The sequence below is a fragment of the Rhea pennata genome, chromosome 5, assembly GCF_028389875.1.
Source record: "Rhea pennata isolate bPtePen1 chromosome 5, bPtePen1.pri, whole genome shotgun sequence".
In the NCBI taxonomy this organism is placed as follows: domain Eukaryota; kingdom Metazoa; phylum Chordata; class Aves; order Rheiformes; family Rheidae; genus Rhea; species Rhea pennata.
The window spans coordinates 18,114,783-18,129,427 of NC_084667.1; the positions used below are offsets into that span (position 1 = coordinate 18,114,783).

A 14,645-nucleotide genomic window follows, 5' to 3' on the forward strand; every position below is an offset into this window, starting at 1 on the left:
GAGGGGCTAGGAAGGAATCAGGCCACAGAAACATGGCCAAACTCTGAGGCTGGAGAAGCTGTTGATGGCACCTCCTCTTGCCAGTCTATGTTCTTGCCTTGCTCCCTCCTTTGTAGGAAGGAGTGTGACAGCGAGAAGGTAGACTGTCACTTTCTGATACCTTCCTTTTTCCTTTCCCCCTATATGCAGCCAGCAGCCAGTGCCTGAGCGGTTGCGAATCCGTGTGAGCCGAATCAGCATGCACGACTATGAGGTGCTGCACTACGATAAGGAAAAGCTCAAGGAAGCCTGTGAGTGACCTGCTGAGTAGCCAGGGTGTAGGAGTCACTATCACCAAGTCTAGCAGTGCCCTCAGCTGGGCTATATGAGGTGTTGGTGCTCAGGCACAAGCTGCTCACTAACTTGTTTGTGCCCTGTCCTACAGCTGTGCCACTGGGGATCATTGTGGTTCCAGGAGACAGTGACCTGGAGTTGTGCCGGACCCAAATTGAGAGGCTGCAGGAGGTGAGGTGCCATGAGGGAAGTGGTCACAACAATGCTAAAGATGAAGAGGCTCAGGGAAGAGATTTCTAGGCCTCCATGACCACCCAAACATACTCCTGCTTCTGGTAGCAGCTCACCATTTGCCTTCAACACATCCTAGAGGCAGATTCCCAAGCTGGATGGCCTTTGTCTGGCAGCTTCTTTCTCAGCATTGTTCTCACTCTGTACCCGTGGCCCAGGAAAGTTACTGTACAGTGGAAAGAGCCAGCACCCATCCCGCAAGGGCCTGGCCCATCCCACGTGTTTGGGGAGGCATTTCCTCTGTCCGTTTGTTCGCTGTACCATGCATCCTTCAGCCCTCTGTGGGCTTTGTGTTTCCTGGTACTGCTCTGTCCTTTCCTGGATGCCCAGTTAAGAGTTGTTCCCCCCAACCCTCGCAATTCTCTTCAGTTGCATGTGTGAACTTTTGTGCTCTTGCCAATGTACTAGTGTAGTGCAAGTCCTTGACCCAGACATAGGCTGTGTAATGCCAGCCCCTGGTGAGCAGTACCTTCTGAGCCCACAATGTGTCCTGCTGCACAATCTGTTCTTGTCTCAGAAGATTTAAAGGACCTTGCCCAGCCTACAGCTGACTGGCTCTGGAGGCCAAGAAAATTCCATTCAACATGCATGCAGCGTGTTGCAGAGCTGAGTTACGGAGTTGCTTGCCCAGGCCAGCTCACTGGCACCTGCTCCTCGCTCTACTGAGTCTGCTTTCCTGCCTTCTGTCCCCTGTGTGCCCAGGGTGCTGGTGTGGAGACCTAGGCAGACATGAGACTAGGAGGCTCTTGGGCTCAGAGAACAGTGTTTTGGGTTTTTTTTGTTTGTTTTTTGTACAGCATCAGGCTGGTAGATGCCTCTAAAGCTGCACATTGAGGCTGGTGTGTCTTGCATTGCATTTCACTTCTGTCTCCTTGAGCAAACACTGTGCTCTCACCCCAGAGCAGGGCAGGGTTGGGACCTCAGCCTGGCAGCATATATAGTCAGGGAACTGCCTGCCATATCTTCTGTAAGGGGACAGAGGAAATCCCTACGGGGCTGAAGAGAGAAGAGGGCCACCCAGACAAACATTGTAATGGTACACCTTCCTTGCCTTTCTGCAGGATTTCCCTCCACAGCCCTTTGCTTTACAGCGCCTGCTCTTTGAGGTGTGTATGGCCTCTCTCCCTCCACCAGACCCATCTGTCATGTGCACCATGCTGGTCTTGTGGGCTTATCTTGTGGCACCTCTCTAATGAGTTGGTGTATATCAGCTCAGATCTGTCCCATGGCACTCCTTGTCACCGTATGTTTTGCCTGTGTTCAAAGTTCCTCATTCTGTCCAAGCACTTGCAGCCCTCAGTGTCTGTGGGGACCTCCTAAAGCAGGAGGGACAGCCTGGGGAGAGGCAGGAAAGCCAAGAGACATGACTTTATCATCCTTTCTGTGCAGGAAGGGGATGGAGCCAAACCAAAGACTCTGTCATCCCAAAAGCTGTCCCCAAAATGGTGCTTCCTGGACTGTGAGTATCATTTCCCTCTGGAGTGCTGATTGTGTGTGAATTTGGGGGCAAGGAGATGGACTCATAGTGAAAAGCCACGGAGAACTGTTCGAGCCTTGGAACTTGGGGATGTTTAGGATCTCTGCAGCCAGGCTCAGCAGTTCTTTGTCTCTGGCACTAGCTGTGCTTCTGCTTGAGGGTCATGAGTGGAGCAAGGAGTCTGCCAGGTGAGGGTTATCTGCTGCTCACCTGCCTCTAGAGCTGAATGCAGCTGCTGTTTTGCAGTGTGTTGGGGCTCTTTGGAGAGCTCTGGTTGCTCTCCTGTGTCATACAAGCAGGGGGCACCCATGCTCCAGTATGCTGGGAGCAAGGCTTACCGAAAGCCTCCAGCATGGATTCCAGTGATAGGGATGAACAGGTCCCCAGCTGGACTCTGCCTGGAGCAGGTTCTCCACTTCTCCTCCCCTCCTGGAAACATCTTTTGCCTCTCCCTTTGCCTTCACTTCACTTCAGCCAGACAAGAGAAGTAACTGCTGATGACAGTTCATCTCCCTGATTTGCAGGAGGAGATTTCTAACTCCAGTAACCTGGCTTATAGCAGAACAGAGCTAACCTTCTGTATGTTTGGAGAGCAGCACGTAGGAGCCAGCCCCTGTGTGCAGGAGGGTTAATGGAGAGCCAAGGAGATAGCCAAAAGCAAGAGCCAGCCCTAGCCTGGGCCAAGAGGAGGTCCAGGGGAGAGGATCTAGAGTGGGAGAGGACTATTGCATGGCAGCTTTCTCCACCAGAAGGTGCTGTCTGGATACACACTACAGAAATGTCTCTTGTTCAGCTAATTCAGGTATCAGCTGTGCACAGGCAAGGACTGTAGGGCTGAGGCTGTGCCCCAGTCAGCTGGGATTACAGGATACTCCACATGTGCAGCAGGGCAGCAGGGACTTTTTTTACAAACTGGGCTTTCTTCCAGTCCCATTTCTCAGCCCCTGCTCCTTTTTCTGTCTAAATTGCCATTACTTTGATTCCAAAGCTTCCAGGCTGCACTGCTGCTCTTACTAAGACTTATTTTAGGTGTCTTTCTTTTCCACTGACCTGGGTGGCTCCCTCGGATTCCCTCACAGACCAGGTCAGTGCAGGTTTTTGTGCCCTCTTAACAGTGCTGGAGCAAGTCTCCAAACCTGCAGGAGCAGCTGAGAGAGGAGGAAGGGGGCACTGTGCTGAGCAGGCCCATCTTTGTAGCTGACAGCCACTGGTGTCCAGCTTAAGGCCTTTTGGGGCACAAGGCTTGTGATTCAGGGATCATAAACTACCCTTTCTCCTCTCCTCAACAGAGATGCTGCATTTCCGCTGAGACCCCAAGTCCTAGATGTGTGTTGGTACCCTGTGGTAGGGAAGCCAGACACAGCTATGGGCTACAAAGTAGGCATGGCAAGCCGTGGGCCAGGCAGAAAAGGTGCAGCTTCTGGTTCGGGCCTTCAACCCTGCATGCGGAGCTGCTGGAATTGCTGCTCCCAGGTGTCACTACCAGGACTATTTTCCCTCCTCATACCAGTCTCCCAGCAGCAGGTTCTGAGCTCAGGAAAATGTGTCAGGAAAGGAGCCAGAGCCTCATTCAAAACAGTGTGGGCTCATTAAAGTGACTGAATTACAGGCCTTCGTCAGCAGATCCATGACTGTAAATCTCCAGTCAGGACAGGATAAATGGGGCTCTTTCGCTCCTCTAATCTGCTCTGGCTTGTGTCACAGCCATCCTCATTCTGTTCATGGAGGAAATTCCCCAGACCCTCAAGGATCCCACCAGAACCTTCTTGAAGTAGGTACCAGCAGCACCGGATCACAAGGGAAATGCCACCATGCAAGGGGGCCTATTTATCTTGCCACTCTGCCTTTAGTTGTCCTGCCCTCCCTGGCTAATGGCAGTAACTCCCCAGACCCTCCCTGCTCCACTGGGAGCATTAGCTGTGTGGGTCTAGCTCCAGCACAGCCACTTGCTTCATTGCTGTTGGGGGAGCTCCTCTACTGTTGTGGGGATTTCTTCTCTTAGGAAGAGGGATGAGTGGAGAGATGCACCTGGACAGAGGGCTGTGAACGACAGGCTGGAGGCTAGTTTGAAGTTCTCCTGCCATCCTAGGAAACAGGAACTTGGATCTACATCTGGAAATTGTGTGTTCTGTCGTGACTAGCAACTATAAGCTCTGATGTGGCCTTTTGGTGGTCTATGGGATGTTACTTAGTAAAGTCAGAGCCAGGAGAGGCTGAGCTCCCATTCTCCTAGCCTCATTTAGTGCTCCTGTTTCTCTGTGCACTGTTACTGCAGTAACATGCATCATGTTGAATCAGAGTAGTTCCTCACCCAGTCTAAGCAAATTCTAAGATGAGCAGTGTCCAGCCCAGAGCTTGATCTGTTCTGTGTAGTGTTGTGTTATCTCTGCAACACCAAAACACCTGAAAGTCCCCAGAAAGGCCATGGCATAAGCTAGTTCTAGTCTTCCCCATAGCTTATGGCTGTTGCCAGGGGTCACTGAAGAGAAGATGGGAAGCAAAGGCATGTTGCACAGGGGTATGGCAGTCTGTAGGCACCAGGGGCTACCTCTCAGGTGAAGAGAATAGCGGGGTCCTGGCAGACTCCTGATGGACATCAGGGGACTGTTCCTGGTCAGGAAGTTGCTGTTTGCTTTGCTGTGCCCTTCATGCAGGACAAGAATTGGTTGAATAGCTCACTACCACTCACTGTGGAAAGTGGTGGAAAATGGCCATCTTCCTCGTCCTATGCAAAAATCACTGTCCCTCTCTCTTACAGCAACTACGGCGGATCGTTTTTATAGGATAGACCGTGCACAGGTGAGTGTGGCCTCATCCTCCAGCTGTGATGTCCTGCCCTCCTCCCAGCTTTTTCTGCATGTCCTGACAGGACAGACTTAATACGTTGGCTCAGCCATGGCGTTGCATAGGTCCCACACCCCACACTGTCCTGCCTCCCAAGTGCTCCCCTTGGTGCTGGGGCAAGAGGACCCACATTGCCTTGCTGCAGCCCTGCGCTGTGGAGATGGGGCAATCCCTGAGGTAGCTGGTGCTGCCTAGCCCAGGACCTGCCCCAGCACACACTGCCCCCTCTGGAAAAGGAGGGAGAGCGGGTGGGAGCACAGGGCTATGGGCTGGAAGCTGCCTGCAGAATCCTACCCAGGGCAGGAGGCAAGAAGGCCAGAAGTGGTCTCCTTTCAACCTGGCCAAGTGATGATTAGTTTCCAAGAATCGTTAGGGTGAGCTTTGGACCATGGCATGAATTTATTAGTCCTGATAAGAAACAGGGGTGGGATTTGTGCCAGTCTGGGAGTGAAGACTGGAGAAGAGTGATATAGCAAAGGCATGCCTGACCATGACTTTGGAAGTTGGTGGATGGACACTGATGATCACAAATTTCCTGGGAGTGGATGAGGTGGGATCCAGCTCCCTTCCTTTCTCCACCTCTCGTTCCACAAGGCTCCACACCATGCTGCTTTCTCTCAGCTTCACATCTGCCTTAGTGCTGTTGATGGAGGCTTCCCAGGCACAGGGCCTATGACTCTCTGAGCCACCATCATTCTGCTGATTTAGTGGGTGGGCTACAAGGCACAGAATGTCAGGGGATGGGAGCTTCTGAAGAAGCTGACTTGTGTCTTCCAGGAGCACCTCAACTATGTAACGGAGATCTCTCAGGATGAGCTCTTTGTGCTGGACCCAGAGCTGGTGATCACCCAGACTGTGGGCACCTCTCCTGCCATGCCTGACGTCGTTGACTCATCTTCCACTCCCACTGAGCATCATTTTGCATTCCCTTCCTCTTCCTCCCCTCCTCCCTCCTCTCCTGCCCCCAGGTGAGACTGCATGCTGTGATCTGAAGTGGGAGATAATGGAGTGCTGGACCTCAAAAGGGATGGGGAGAGCAGGAATGGGAGAGCTGGGGTTGGCTTCACAGCTACAATTCCCAAGATAGGTTACAGAGAGGCTCCCAGGAAGCGAGCAAGATTCCAGTGGTGAGTTAGACCAGGATCAGATGCCTTCCTTTCTGTTCTGCTCCCTGCCAGCTCTGCTGAAAAGAGTGGAGTATCACCAGGTGACTCAGACATGGGGTCAAGTTCCAGGGCTTGGTCCATAGGGCAAAGGGCATGGGTCTGTGTAGGTCCAAATCATGGCAGCTTTGGGTATGGGTGAGCACTGGAGCTCAGAACCAAAGTAGAAGTGGAAGTGAGGATGAGAAAGAACCCAGATTGGGGCAGGGGGGAGAGAAGCAGATAGCATGGCCAAAGGGCAGCTAGGTCCTTTATCTGCCTTTCTTTTAGTCTGCTGGAAGAGGGCTACAGGTAGGCCTCTCCAGAGCCATTCCTCTGCTCACTGTGTGACCTTTTGGGCAAGGTGCTGGCGGGGTTAATTATGCCTTTTCTTCTTCCCTTCCAGTGTGGACACTGGGCTCTGCCTCCCGCATAAAGGTGAGTTCTTCTGTCCTTACTGCAGGCATCTGGCAGGTCTCCCAAGCTGCTGTGCCTCCTCTTACGTCAAATTATTTTGGATCCCCACCATTTTTTTTTTTTTTTTTGCCTGTCCTGTCTCTGAGATGTGGCCAGGAATGGAGTGTGGTTTTCCAGGCCCTGCTGTTGGTGCACTGGGTGGGAGTACAGACCCTTGGAGGCCAGGACAGGGTGATCCTGGAGGTGGGCAAGTAGAGATGTGACTGTGATTTGCAGACCAGTCCATCAAAGTGCTTTCCCTGCTTTTCCACTTCCATCACCAGTCATCCTTCCTAGGGTAGAAGCACCTTCTCTCGCACAGACATGCTTCGCCAGGGGCTGAGGCCTAGCTGCGGCCTCGGATATGTGCCCACAGTCTGGGTGATCACCACAGATCCCATGGCTTGTCCTTTGCATAGCTGAAGGTGGAGCACCCATGTAAAACCAGCCTGGCCACTGTTTGTCCTGAGACCATGGGGGCAGCACATAGAGGAGCTTGTCTTATAACCTCCGCTGAGGTTTGAGTCCTTCAGTGCCCCCAATTAGATAAACAGCACTACAGCTTGGCTTTTCTGACACTGACCCATCTCCCTTCTTTGTAGATGACCTTCTGATAGAAGCTGCCAAGAGTGGCAACTTCAGCCAGGTAAGGGCTCCTACCGTGTGCTGTGATGTGCAGCCAGAGTTGGCTCTGGGCACTGGTCCAGGGCTGGCTGATGTGTCCCTTGGGCCTGTGGCATGCCCTACCACCTGGACTCCACTGTTTTCCTCAAACCATTCCTGTTGAGGCCTTTCTTTAAGGCAGCGCCCCAGCTGGGAGTGGTAGGTGGAAACCAAGCAGGCTCCTGGCAAGATGCCCCGTTACTTGCCAGGGGAATGTGGAGGGAAGGGACTCGATAATGTGGCTGAGCTAGACGTAATTCCTCTCCTGCTGAGGACCTTGAAGATGCAAGTTCAGGAACTGGGTGGTTAGAAGTGATCTGAGAAAGGAAACTTATCCGGAGCTCTCTGGCAATCTTGTAGTTCCAGGAGCTGCACCGGGCTGGAAGAGACTTGATGGTGCGAGATTCCTCAGGACAGACCGTCCTCCATCATGCTGTCAAATCAGGGAGCAAGGATATTGTCAAATACATCATTGAGAACGGTAAACTGGGACCATTCTGCTGTGAGCAAAGTACTCGCCTTGGCAGAACAGGCTGGCAACAAAGCCTGACCCTCTGCTCAGAGGGGATGCTCTTGGGGGCAGAATCCTTTCCTTCTGGGTTTGGTGCATCCTGCTTCTGTGGCGGTGGCTTTCCATTGCATCTGTCTGCTGGAATTGAAATTCGTGGCAGCTATCACTGAAATGCAGCCTGCTTAATTTTTATTTAGGTATTTCTCTGTAATGGTGTCCACAAACAATTCTTCTCCCCTGATCTCGATTGAGAGTCAGAGATGCAATTGCTCACCTGAATGCTTTGGTTGGGAGACAAGACCTCTGCAGGCAGCATGGAAATAGCAGCTCCTACAGAAAGATACTTTGTGTTACTGGGGAATAGGTGGGGCTGTCTGTGTCCTGAAGCCTGGTCTCACTTGGCCTGCATTGTATTTCTCTCTCTAGCCCCTTCAGATATCCTGGATGCCACAGAGGAAGAGAAGTAAGTTGTTGAGTGATTTGTATTACCTGTTGACCAGACAATCTGTGAAGTTACCAGTCTTGTCAGCCCTTCTTTTACACAGTTGCCCTTCTTCTCATTACCAGCTATGATTTCCTGTCCATTCTTGGACTGAATAACCCTTGAGCAGCATATCCCCTTCTCAGTCCAAGGCTGTCTGGGCTGGGAGCAGATGTTGCCAGACAAGTTGCAGCCCACTGTGAGCTCTTTCAGCAGGCTGAGAGCAGTCCTTTGCTGCTGTCTCTGTGCGTGCATGTCCCCACTCAGCATGTTTGGGGTGGAGGCATCTCATGTCTTCTGCTTTCTTCTCCTCAGTGGCGAAACCAGTTTGCACCAGGCCGCAGCCTTACGCCAGCGCACTATCTGCCACTACATTGTGGAGGCCGGGGCTTCACTCATGAAGACAGACCTGCAGGTGAAGGCAGGAGGGCTAGAAATGGGGCTTTCCATGGGGACCACAGGGATCGGTGGGAGCAGACCACTTACTGGGTCATCAGAAGAGCAGAAAATGAGTCTTTGGCTCTAGTCTTTGCCAGCTTATGGCCTGTGTGTGGAAAAGGTGTGCAGGCCCAGGAGAAGAGGAGCCATTTATGATTCCTGGTAGGTTGACATGAAATATAAATGCTCACCCAGCAGAGACCTACCTGCTTAGCCTACTCCTAAGTTGCATAAGGGGTTAAATCCCTCTCCTCCTTGCTCTCCTCTGTGTGTTGTTTTATTAAATTAGCAGCAAGGGGCTGGAATGTCTCATCCCTGTCTCCCCCCTTTCCACCCTCTGAGGTCAGAGCAAGGACAGTCTCACTGACAAGTTCTCTCCCAGCTGCGAGGCTCCCCCCACTCTCCCCCGCGTGGAGCTAGGATGGGAAGGCTGAGAACTCTTCAGATGAACTAGGCCTACAGAGAGTATTAGCAGGCAGCCGGAGCACTTTCAGTCACATACTGAATTAATTGAGATGTGTCTTGGTGTCGTGGGTTTGTGCCAGCCCCCACAGAGGAGTTGTAGGAAAGGGACTGAAGCTACATTTTGGTACACAAGGTTCCCAGGGCTAGCACGGAGTGAAGGGGAGGTGGCCATGTCTCTGGCAGAGGATCCTAGCGGTGAGCTGTAGTGGAGGAGATAAAATGACAACCTAAGAAGGTGCAGTCTATGGGTCTGGGATACAAGGAAGGAGCCCAACTGGGGATCCAAACCTGCTGGAGCTGGTAGAGTTCTGGGTATTCAGACCATGAGCAGTCCCTTTGCCAGCTGCCAGAGAGATGTCGTACAGACAATCTCTGGCTCCCAGTCAGTCCTCCTTGTTCCTGGCCAAGGCTAGAGCCTTGCACAGCACCCAGAGCAGGAATGGCTTGGCTGGCGACTCAGCCAGCAGCTGTAGGAAGAGAAGGCAATGCCTGGATGAGAGGGACACTGGGAAGCGCCAGGAGGAGAGGGCAGCTCCGGAAGCACAGCCCCTCTGCCCGTAGAACAGAGGCTCTTTGTGGCAGGAGCACAGATCTCTGCTTAAGCATCTGCCTGAAGCAGATGAACAACCCCAAACTTGCCAGTGCAAAAGGGAGCCTAGTTCAGGAATGACAGGCTCCCCCAAGGAAGGGGACTTGCACATGCCTGTGTAAATGCATGTCTGGGTTTGTAGCTGTCTGGGGACCTGTCTGCTCTGCTGCACTGACCTTGCGTAGGCTCCAGGTTACAACTTGCTTGCACAGGCAAGAAACAGCCTTGTTAGAAACCTCACTGCAGGAACTCTGTGTCAGACCTGTAGCACAGCTGAGCAACGGGTTTGAAACAGTCTGGTCCTGTATCCCACAGCTTTGGAGGAGGCTGGATCTTATCAGGTAGCATGCATCAGCCTGGGCAGGCCGAGGGGCCCCAGGAGCTCTAGTTTCAGGCTGTGGATCTGGGCAGGCAACGTTACATTAGGGCTTCTGTAGGTGGATGAAAAAGAAACTCAACTCCATGTCTTTCCCCCCCCCCCTTTGTTAAATGAGTGCTTGGATTCAGTGGATACAGAGAGGAGGCCCCTGAGGAGAGCTGGGGTAGTGAAGCACAGAATAGTCTCTGTCCCCGCTACATGCGTGTGCGAGGGTGAGGGGAGATCACCACAGGGATTCGGTGGCGTGGCCAGGCCACAGTGCGTATGGAAGTTTCTTCGTAAATGTGTCCTTGAGTGTGAGAAGGGGGGTGACCCTAGCAGTTCCTGTGTATGTGAGCATGCGAGAGAAGGGATACCCCAAGTTCCAGCCCTGTCCCCATGGCACGCCTGCTTGCACGGGGGAGCCGTGTATGTGTTTGTCATCTCTCTGCCTTTGTGGTGGTGGTGTGTGTGTGTTGGGGCGGGGGGGGTCTCAGGCTTTTGTCCACAGTTGTATCCACGTATGGTGGAGACTCCGTATGTCTGACCACTGAGGAAATATAACTGTAGGTTGTCGTGAAGGCCCTTGCTCCCCACTGCAGCCACCTTGCCCTGCTGTGCACCACGGGATGAGCTGGGCAGGCCCCGCTTTCCTTCTGGGGCTGATTTTCAATGGCAGCGGCAGAGTGCCAGGTTTCCTTGGCCTTTCTCAGCAGAGGGTTTGTTCAGCACCACAGAGCCCGGGCACTTAATGAGAAGGAACGAGGAGCAGGGGGAGGGAAGGGGGAGAGGAGACGTAGCTGAGAGCTGTTAACAGATTTGCTTTTTATGGAGTGCGGGAGTTCATTAGTGGACACAGTCCAGATGGCTGCAATAAGCTGGTGAAATGTGATCCTCCTCTGGGAGCAGGAGCGCTAGGGAGGCTGCGAGAGGCAAGGGGGGTTGGTATTCCCGGGCATTCCCCAGACATACTCCTCATTCCTCACCCTCTCCCGCCTGCCTCTGCAGCACCAGAAAAGAAGCAGGTCACAGATACGGACCTTTGTCTCCTTTCGGTGTGGCAGGCAGGCCGGAGAAGACCAGGGCTGGTCTCTGTCTTGGCCTGGGATGGCAGACGGTTCCGCAGACTGTTTCCAGCCTCTTAGCAAAGCCAGGCTCCTTTGGAGCATGCTTTCTTTACTGCCCGCCTCCTCCTGGCACATCTCCTGCCTCAGAGCTTGGCTTTGGGTACTGCAGGCCTCTGCTGGAGCCACCTTCTAGAAGGGAGTATTGGGGGAAAGGGGGCCTTTTGGTGCCAAGAGTGGTCCACGAGGCAGCATTCAGTGCTCTGACACCCTGCTTTCCCTGTGCAGGGAGACACTCCCAAGCACAGGGCTGAGAAGGCCAACGACCCCGACTTGGCTGCCTACCTCGAGAACCGACAGCACTACCAGATGATCCAGCGGGAGGACCAGGAGACAGCTGTGTAGTGCTCAGTGTGCCTTAGCCCAAGCCAGCTCAGGCAAGACAAGAAGAGGACAGCAACTGGCAGAGCTGTGAGTCTGGCCCAGCCCTCCCTAGATCTTCGCCTGGTCCCAGAAGAGATGGGGACAGCAGAGCTCTGCCTCAGGCAGGGCTGGGACTCTATTTATTAGGACAGTGGGTATTTGGGATTTGAAACCCAGTTCTTCATGTGTCCCTGCTTTGTTCTTCCTCCACCACGTTCCCTGCTATGGATGGGCTCCATCCCACAGGGCCTGTTGCAGCAGGCAAAGGATGAAGCCCTCTCTCTCCCTTGCACATGGGAGTGATACCAGTGTCCCCATACGCTATCGCCTGTGATCCTTGTGGGATATTGTTGCTCAGCCCCCTCTCCCTGCCAGTGGTCTGCCCTCCATTGCACACTTTGCTAGGCTCACATCCAGTTCCTTCCGTCCTTCCCAGTACAGCCATGGGAGGTGTAGACTGTGCTGGGCAGGCTGCAGGATGGCCTGCGTGGGTGCTGTGGGCCAAAGGGAAGCACCATGATTCTTGCTCCTCTTCCCTCCTGTTGGTCTGGGTCTATCCTATTGCCCTGCTGGGGCCCTTTGGTGGCGAGAGAAAAGTCCATGACATGTTTGAGACATGCACCCAACCTTTCCCCAGAGCAACTGGGGCTGAGTGCTGGGGCTGCTCTGCTTCCAGACCCTGCCTTTCTGGTTGCTTTGTTTTCAGTGCTTTGCCAGTCCACAATCTGGCATAGGATAGGTATGGTCTGGATGGAGCCCTCCAGACTCTCCATCCTTCAGAGAGCTGTGTGGGGGCAGCTGGTGCACGTGGCTGGCTGCTGGGCCTCTCTTTGTGACTGTGCTGTACTGTAGCCATGGTGGAGAGCCACGCTTGGCCGGGGCAGTGGTGTAGAGGCTCTTATATTTCCCTAATGTTCTTTTTAGCTGACTTGGATACAGCTGCCCTCTCTGCTTCAGCTCCAGCACAACATTAGGAGTGACACTCAGCTCCTAATGGCAGCATTAGAGGCAGCACCAGAGTCAGTGCTACTCTCAGGGGTTCCCCCCACTCCTCCCCAACCTGTGAACTTGCATCCTCTGAGCGTGACTTCTGCCACCCCCCTCAAAAGTGGATATAAGGCTTTGCTGGGAAAGCTGTGGGAGCTCACCCAGACACAGGTTTCCTAGGCAGGATGCCTCTCCAGTTTTAGCAGAAAGAAGGATTTGGTTGCCTAGAAAGAAAACATCAGGGATCCCAGAGTTTTCATGTGTGCAGTGGGATGGCATTTCTTGTACCACCTGCCATAGGGCGCAAGGGCACCATGGCCCATCTCCCCTGTAGATACAATGTATGCTGCAGTAGTACAGCAGAGCTGGAGCAAGCTTTTGAAGCACCAACAGTCTCTGAGATCAAGAGGTGCCAGCACATGAAGTGAGCAAGAAGCCCTGGAGGTAGTGTACCTGCTTGGCATGTTCAGGTGGGAGGCAGTTGTGGAACCAGTCTAGGTTGCTGCTTGCAGGGTACTATTGCTGCCCCATGCGGTCTGTGTGGACCTCACCATCATCCTGAGCTCAACCAGGGTGTGAGTCTTCACAGCAAGCTGTGGCTACTGTGTAGTGTTAGGTGACACCTTTCAAATCTTTCATAATGCCAATACCAAAAAAGTATCACAATACCACTGAGAACCACGATAGCATTGCGGCTTTTGGTCGGGGAGGCAGGGAGTTATCCTAGAGGACCAGGGGAGTTGTGGCAGAGAATAGAGGCGTACCTGGGGCCAGGGCAGTGCAGAGTAGAGTGCAAAGGCTTCTGTCAGGGATCCAGTAGTACTATCAGCAATTAATAACATTAGTATCCCAGTGCATTTAGAGCTGCAGTACTCCAGCAGCATCAGAATTAGCCAGCAGTGCTGCTCACTAGCAGCAGAAAAACAAGGCACAATTGTCTTCTCAAAGGTGCAAACTGCTGCCCCCCAGCCAGGACGCCCAACCTGGGCTGGAAAAGTTTACAGCCCCAGCTTGCCCCCCACCATCTGCCTTTCTCCCTAGTTTTATATGTTCCCTTAGTTTTTGTACAGGTAGTTCAGAGACACACTGTCCCCCTCCCCGCCTGGCCCCTCTGTGCACGTGTGAGCTGAGTTGCTGTGCAATTCCAAGCCTGGCTTGTTTTTAGGCGGAGGGGGTGTTTTGTAGCTCTGCCCGTGGAGGGCAGAGGTTCTGTGCAATACCTGGTTCTGTGTTTCCTAGATGCTGTTGTAGGACTGTATTTTTGTAACTCCGTAAGGGTGCCAGCTCTATCAGGCTGATGGCCTGGCATGAGCCTGTGTTCCCATTGCTTTTCAACTTTGACTGTTTGGATGTTGTTGTTTCTTGCCATTGAAATAAAAAGATGGATGTTTTCCTTCCCGTCTCCCTCCCTCCTTCCTTCCCTCCGCATCTGCTAGAATGTGGTGGACACTGTACAAATGAAACACCTTTTTTGGTATGAACAAGGTTTTCCCCCAAAGCTTCTGTCCCACGTCTTAACCACAGGCTCAAAGTACTCTGGGAATTTCCCTGCTGGATCAGATTTTTGGACCACTTCCCTGCACAGCAGACATCTAGCACAATTGCTGCATGCAAGCAAGGCCTTTCTCTTGTGAGACCTTCTCCCCCTTCAGGGACACTCCGTGTCATACATTAGTATTTATGGTAACATGAAACAGGGAGAAAATCCACTACCCTTCCAAGTGATCCAGATGAGCCTGAGAGTCATGAGCTGCCAGCTTGCTGTTCTTGCCTTACTTGCATTCTTTTCTGGGACAGGAGACAGCAGTCCCAGAATCAGGCCTGACTCGCCCTTTGCAGCTGCACAACTATTGATTGGTTACTACAGCAGCATCCCACCTCCAAATTTCAGAATTTTTCTGCTTGTGCACATTCCTACAAAACCCTTTTCTTGTGGTGAATGCAGCTGTCCCCAGCCATGTTCCTCTGCTGGGGATGAATTTGCTTTCCCAGCAAGAGCAGAAGCCAAGGCTTTCCCTATTCATTCTCATCTTTAGGAGGGAGCAGTTTGTTCCTGCTTCTAGTGCTAAGCTCTAGGGCTGCAGTGTCAAGTATCTTCCCAGTTCTCACAGGAAGACTGCAAAATGATTGCAAGAGCAAGAGAATTAAGAGCTTTCAGCTCAGTCACTGACTCGTAAGGATGA

General features: G+C 52.8%; 1 protein-coding gene across 3 annotated transcripts in view; it reads left to right on the forward strand.

Moving 5' to 3' along the window:
• Positions 1-13,855, forward strand: part of DGKZ (diacylglycerol kinase zeta) — a 52,679-nt gene extending 38,824 nt beyond the window's left edge. For 2 of the 3 annotated variants that reach the window (XM_062575897.1, XM_062575896.1), the window contains exons 21-31: positions 190-290; positions 425-504; positions 1,954-2,023; positions 4,800-4,840; positions 5,663-5,853; positions 6,434-6,465; positions 7,086-7,129; positions 7,507-7,627; positions 8,084-8,120; positions 8,454-8,553; positions 11,341-13,855. In XM_062575897.1, coding sequence (XP_062431881.1) covers positions 190-290; positions 425-504; positions 1,954-2,023; positions 4,800-4,840; positions 5,663-5,853; positions 6,434-6,465; positions 7,086-7,129; positions 7,507-7,627; positions 8,084-8,120; positions 8,454-8,553; positions 11,341-11,457 — 934 coding nt within the window. In that variant the 3' untranslated portion in view covers positions 11,458-13,855. Of the gene's footprint in view, positions 1-189; positions 291-424; positions 505-1,625; positions 1,671-1,953; positions 2,024-4,799; positions 4,841-5,662; positions 5,854-6,433; positions 6,466-7,085; positions 7,130-7,506; positions 7,628-8,083; positions 8,121-8,453; positions 8,554-11,340 lie in introns of all 3 variants that reach the window. The other variant, XM_062575895.1, reaches the window with a different exon arrangement.
• The last annotated feature ends 790 nt before the right edge of the window (positions 13,856-14,645 follow it).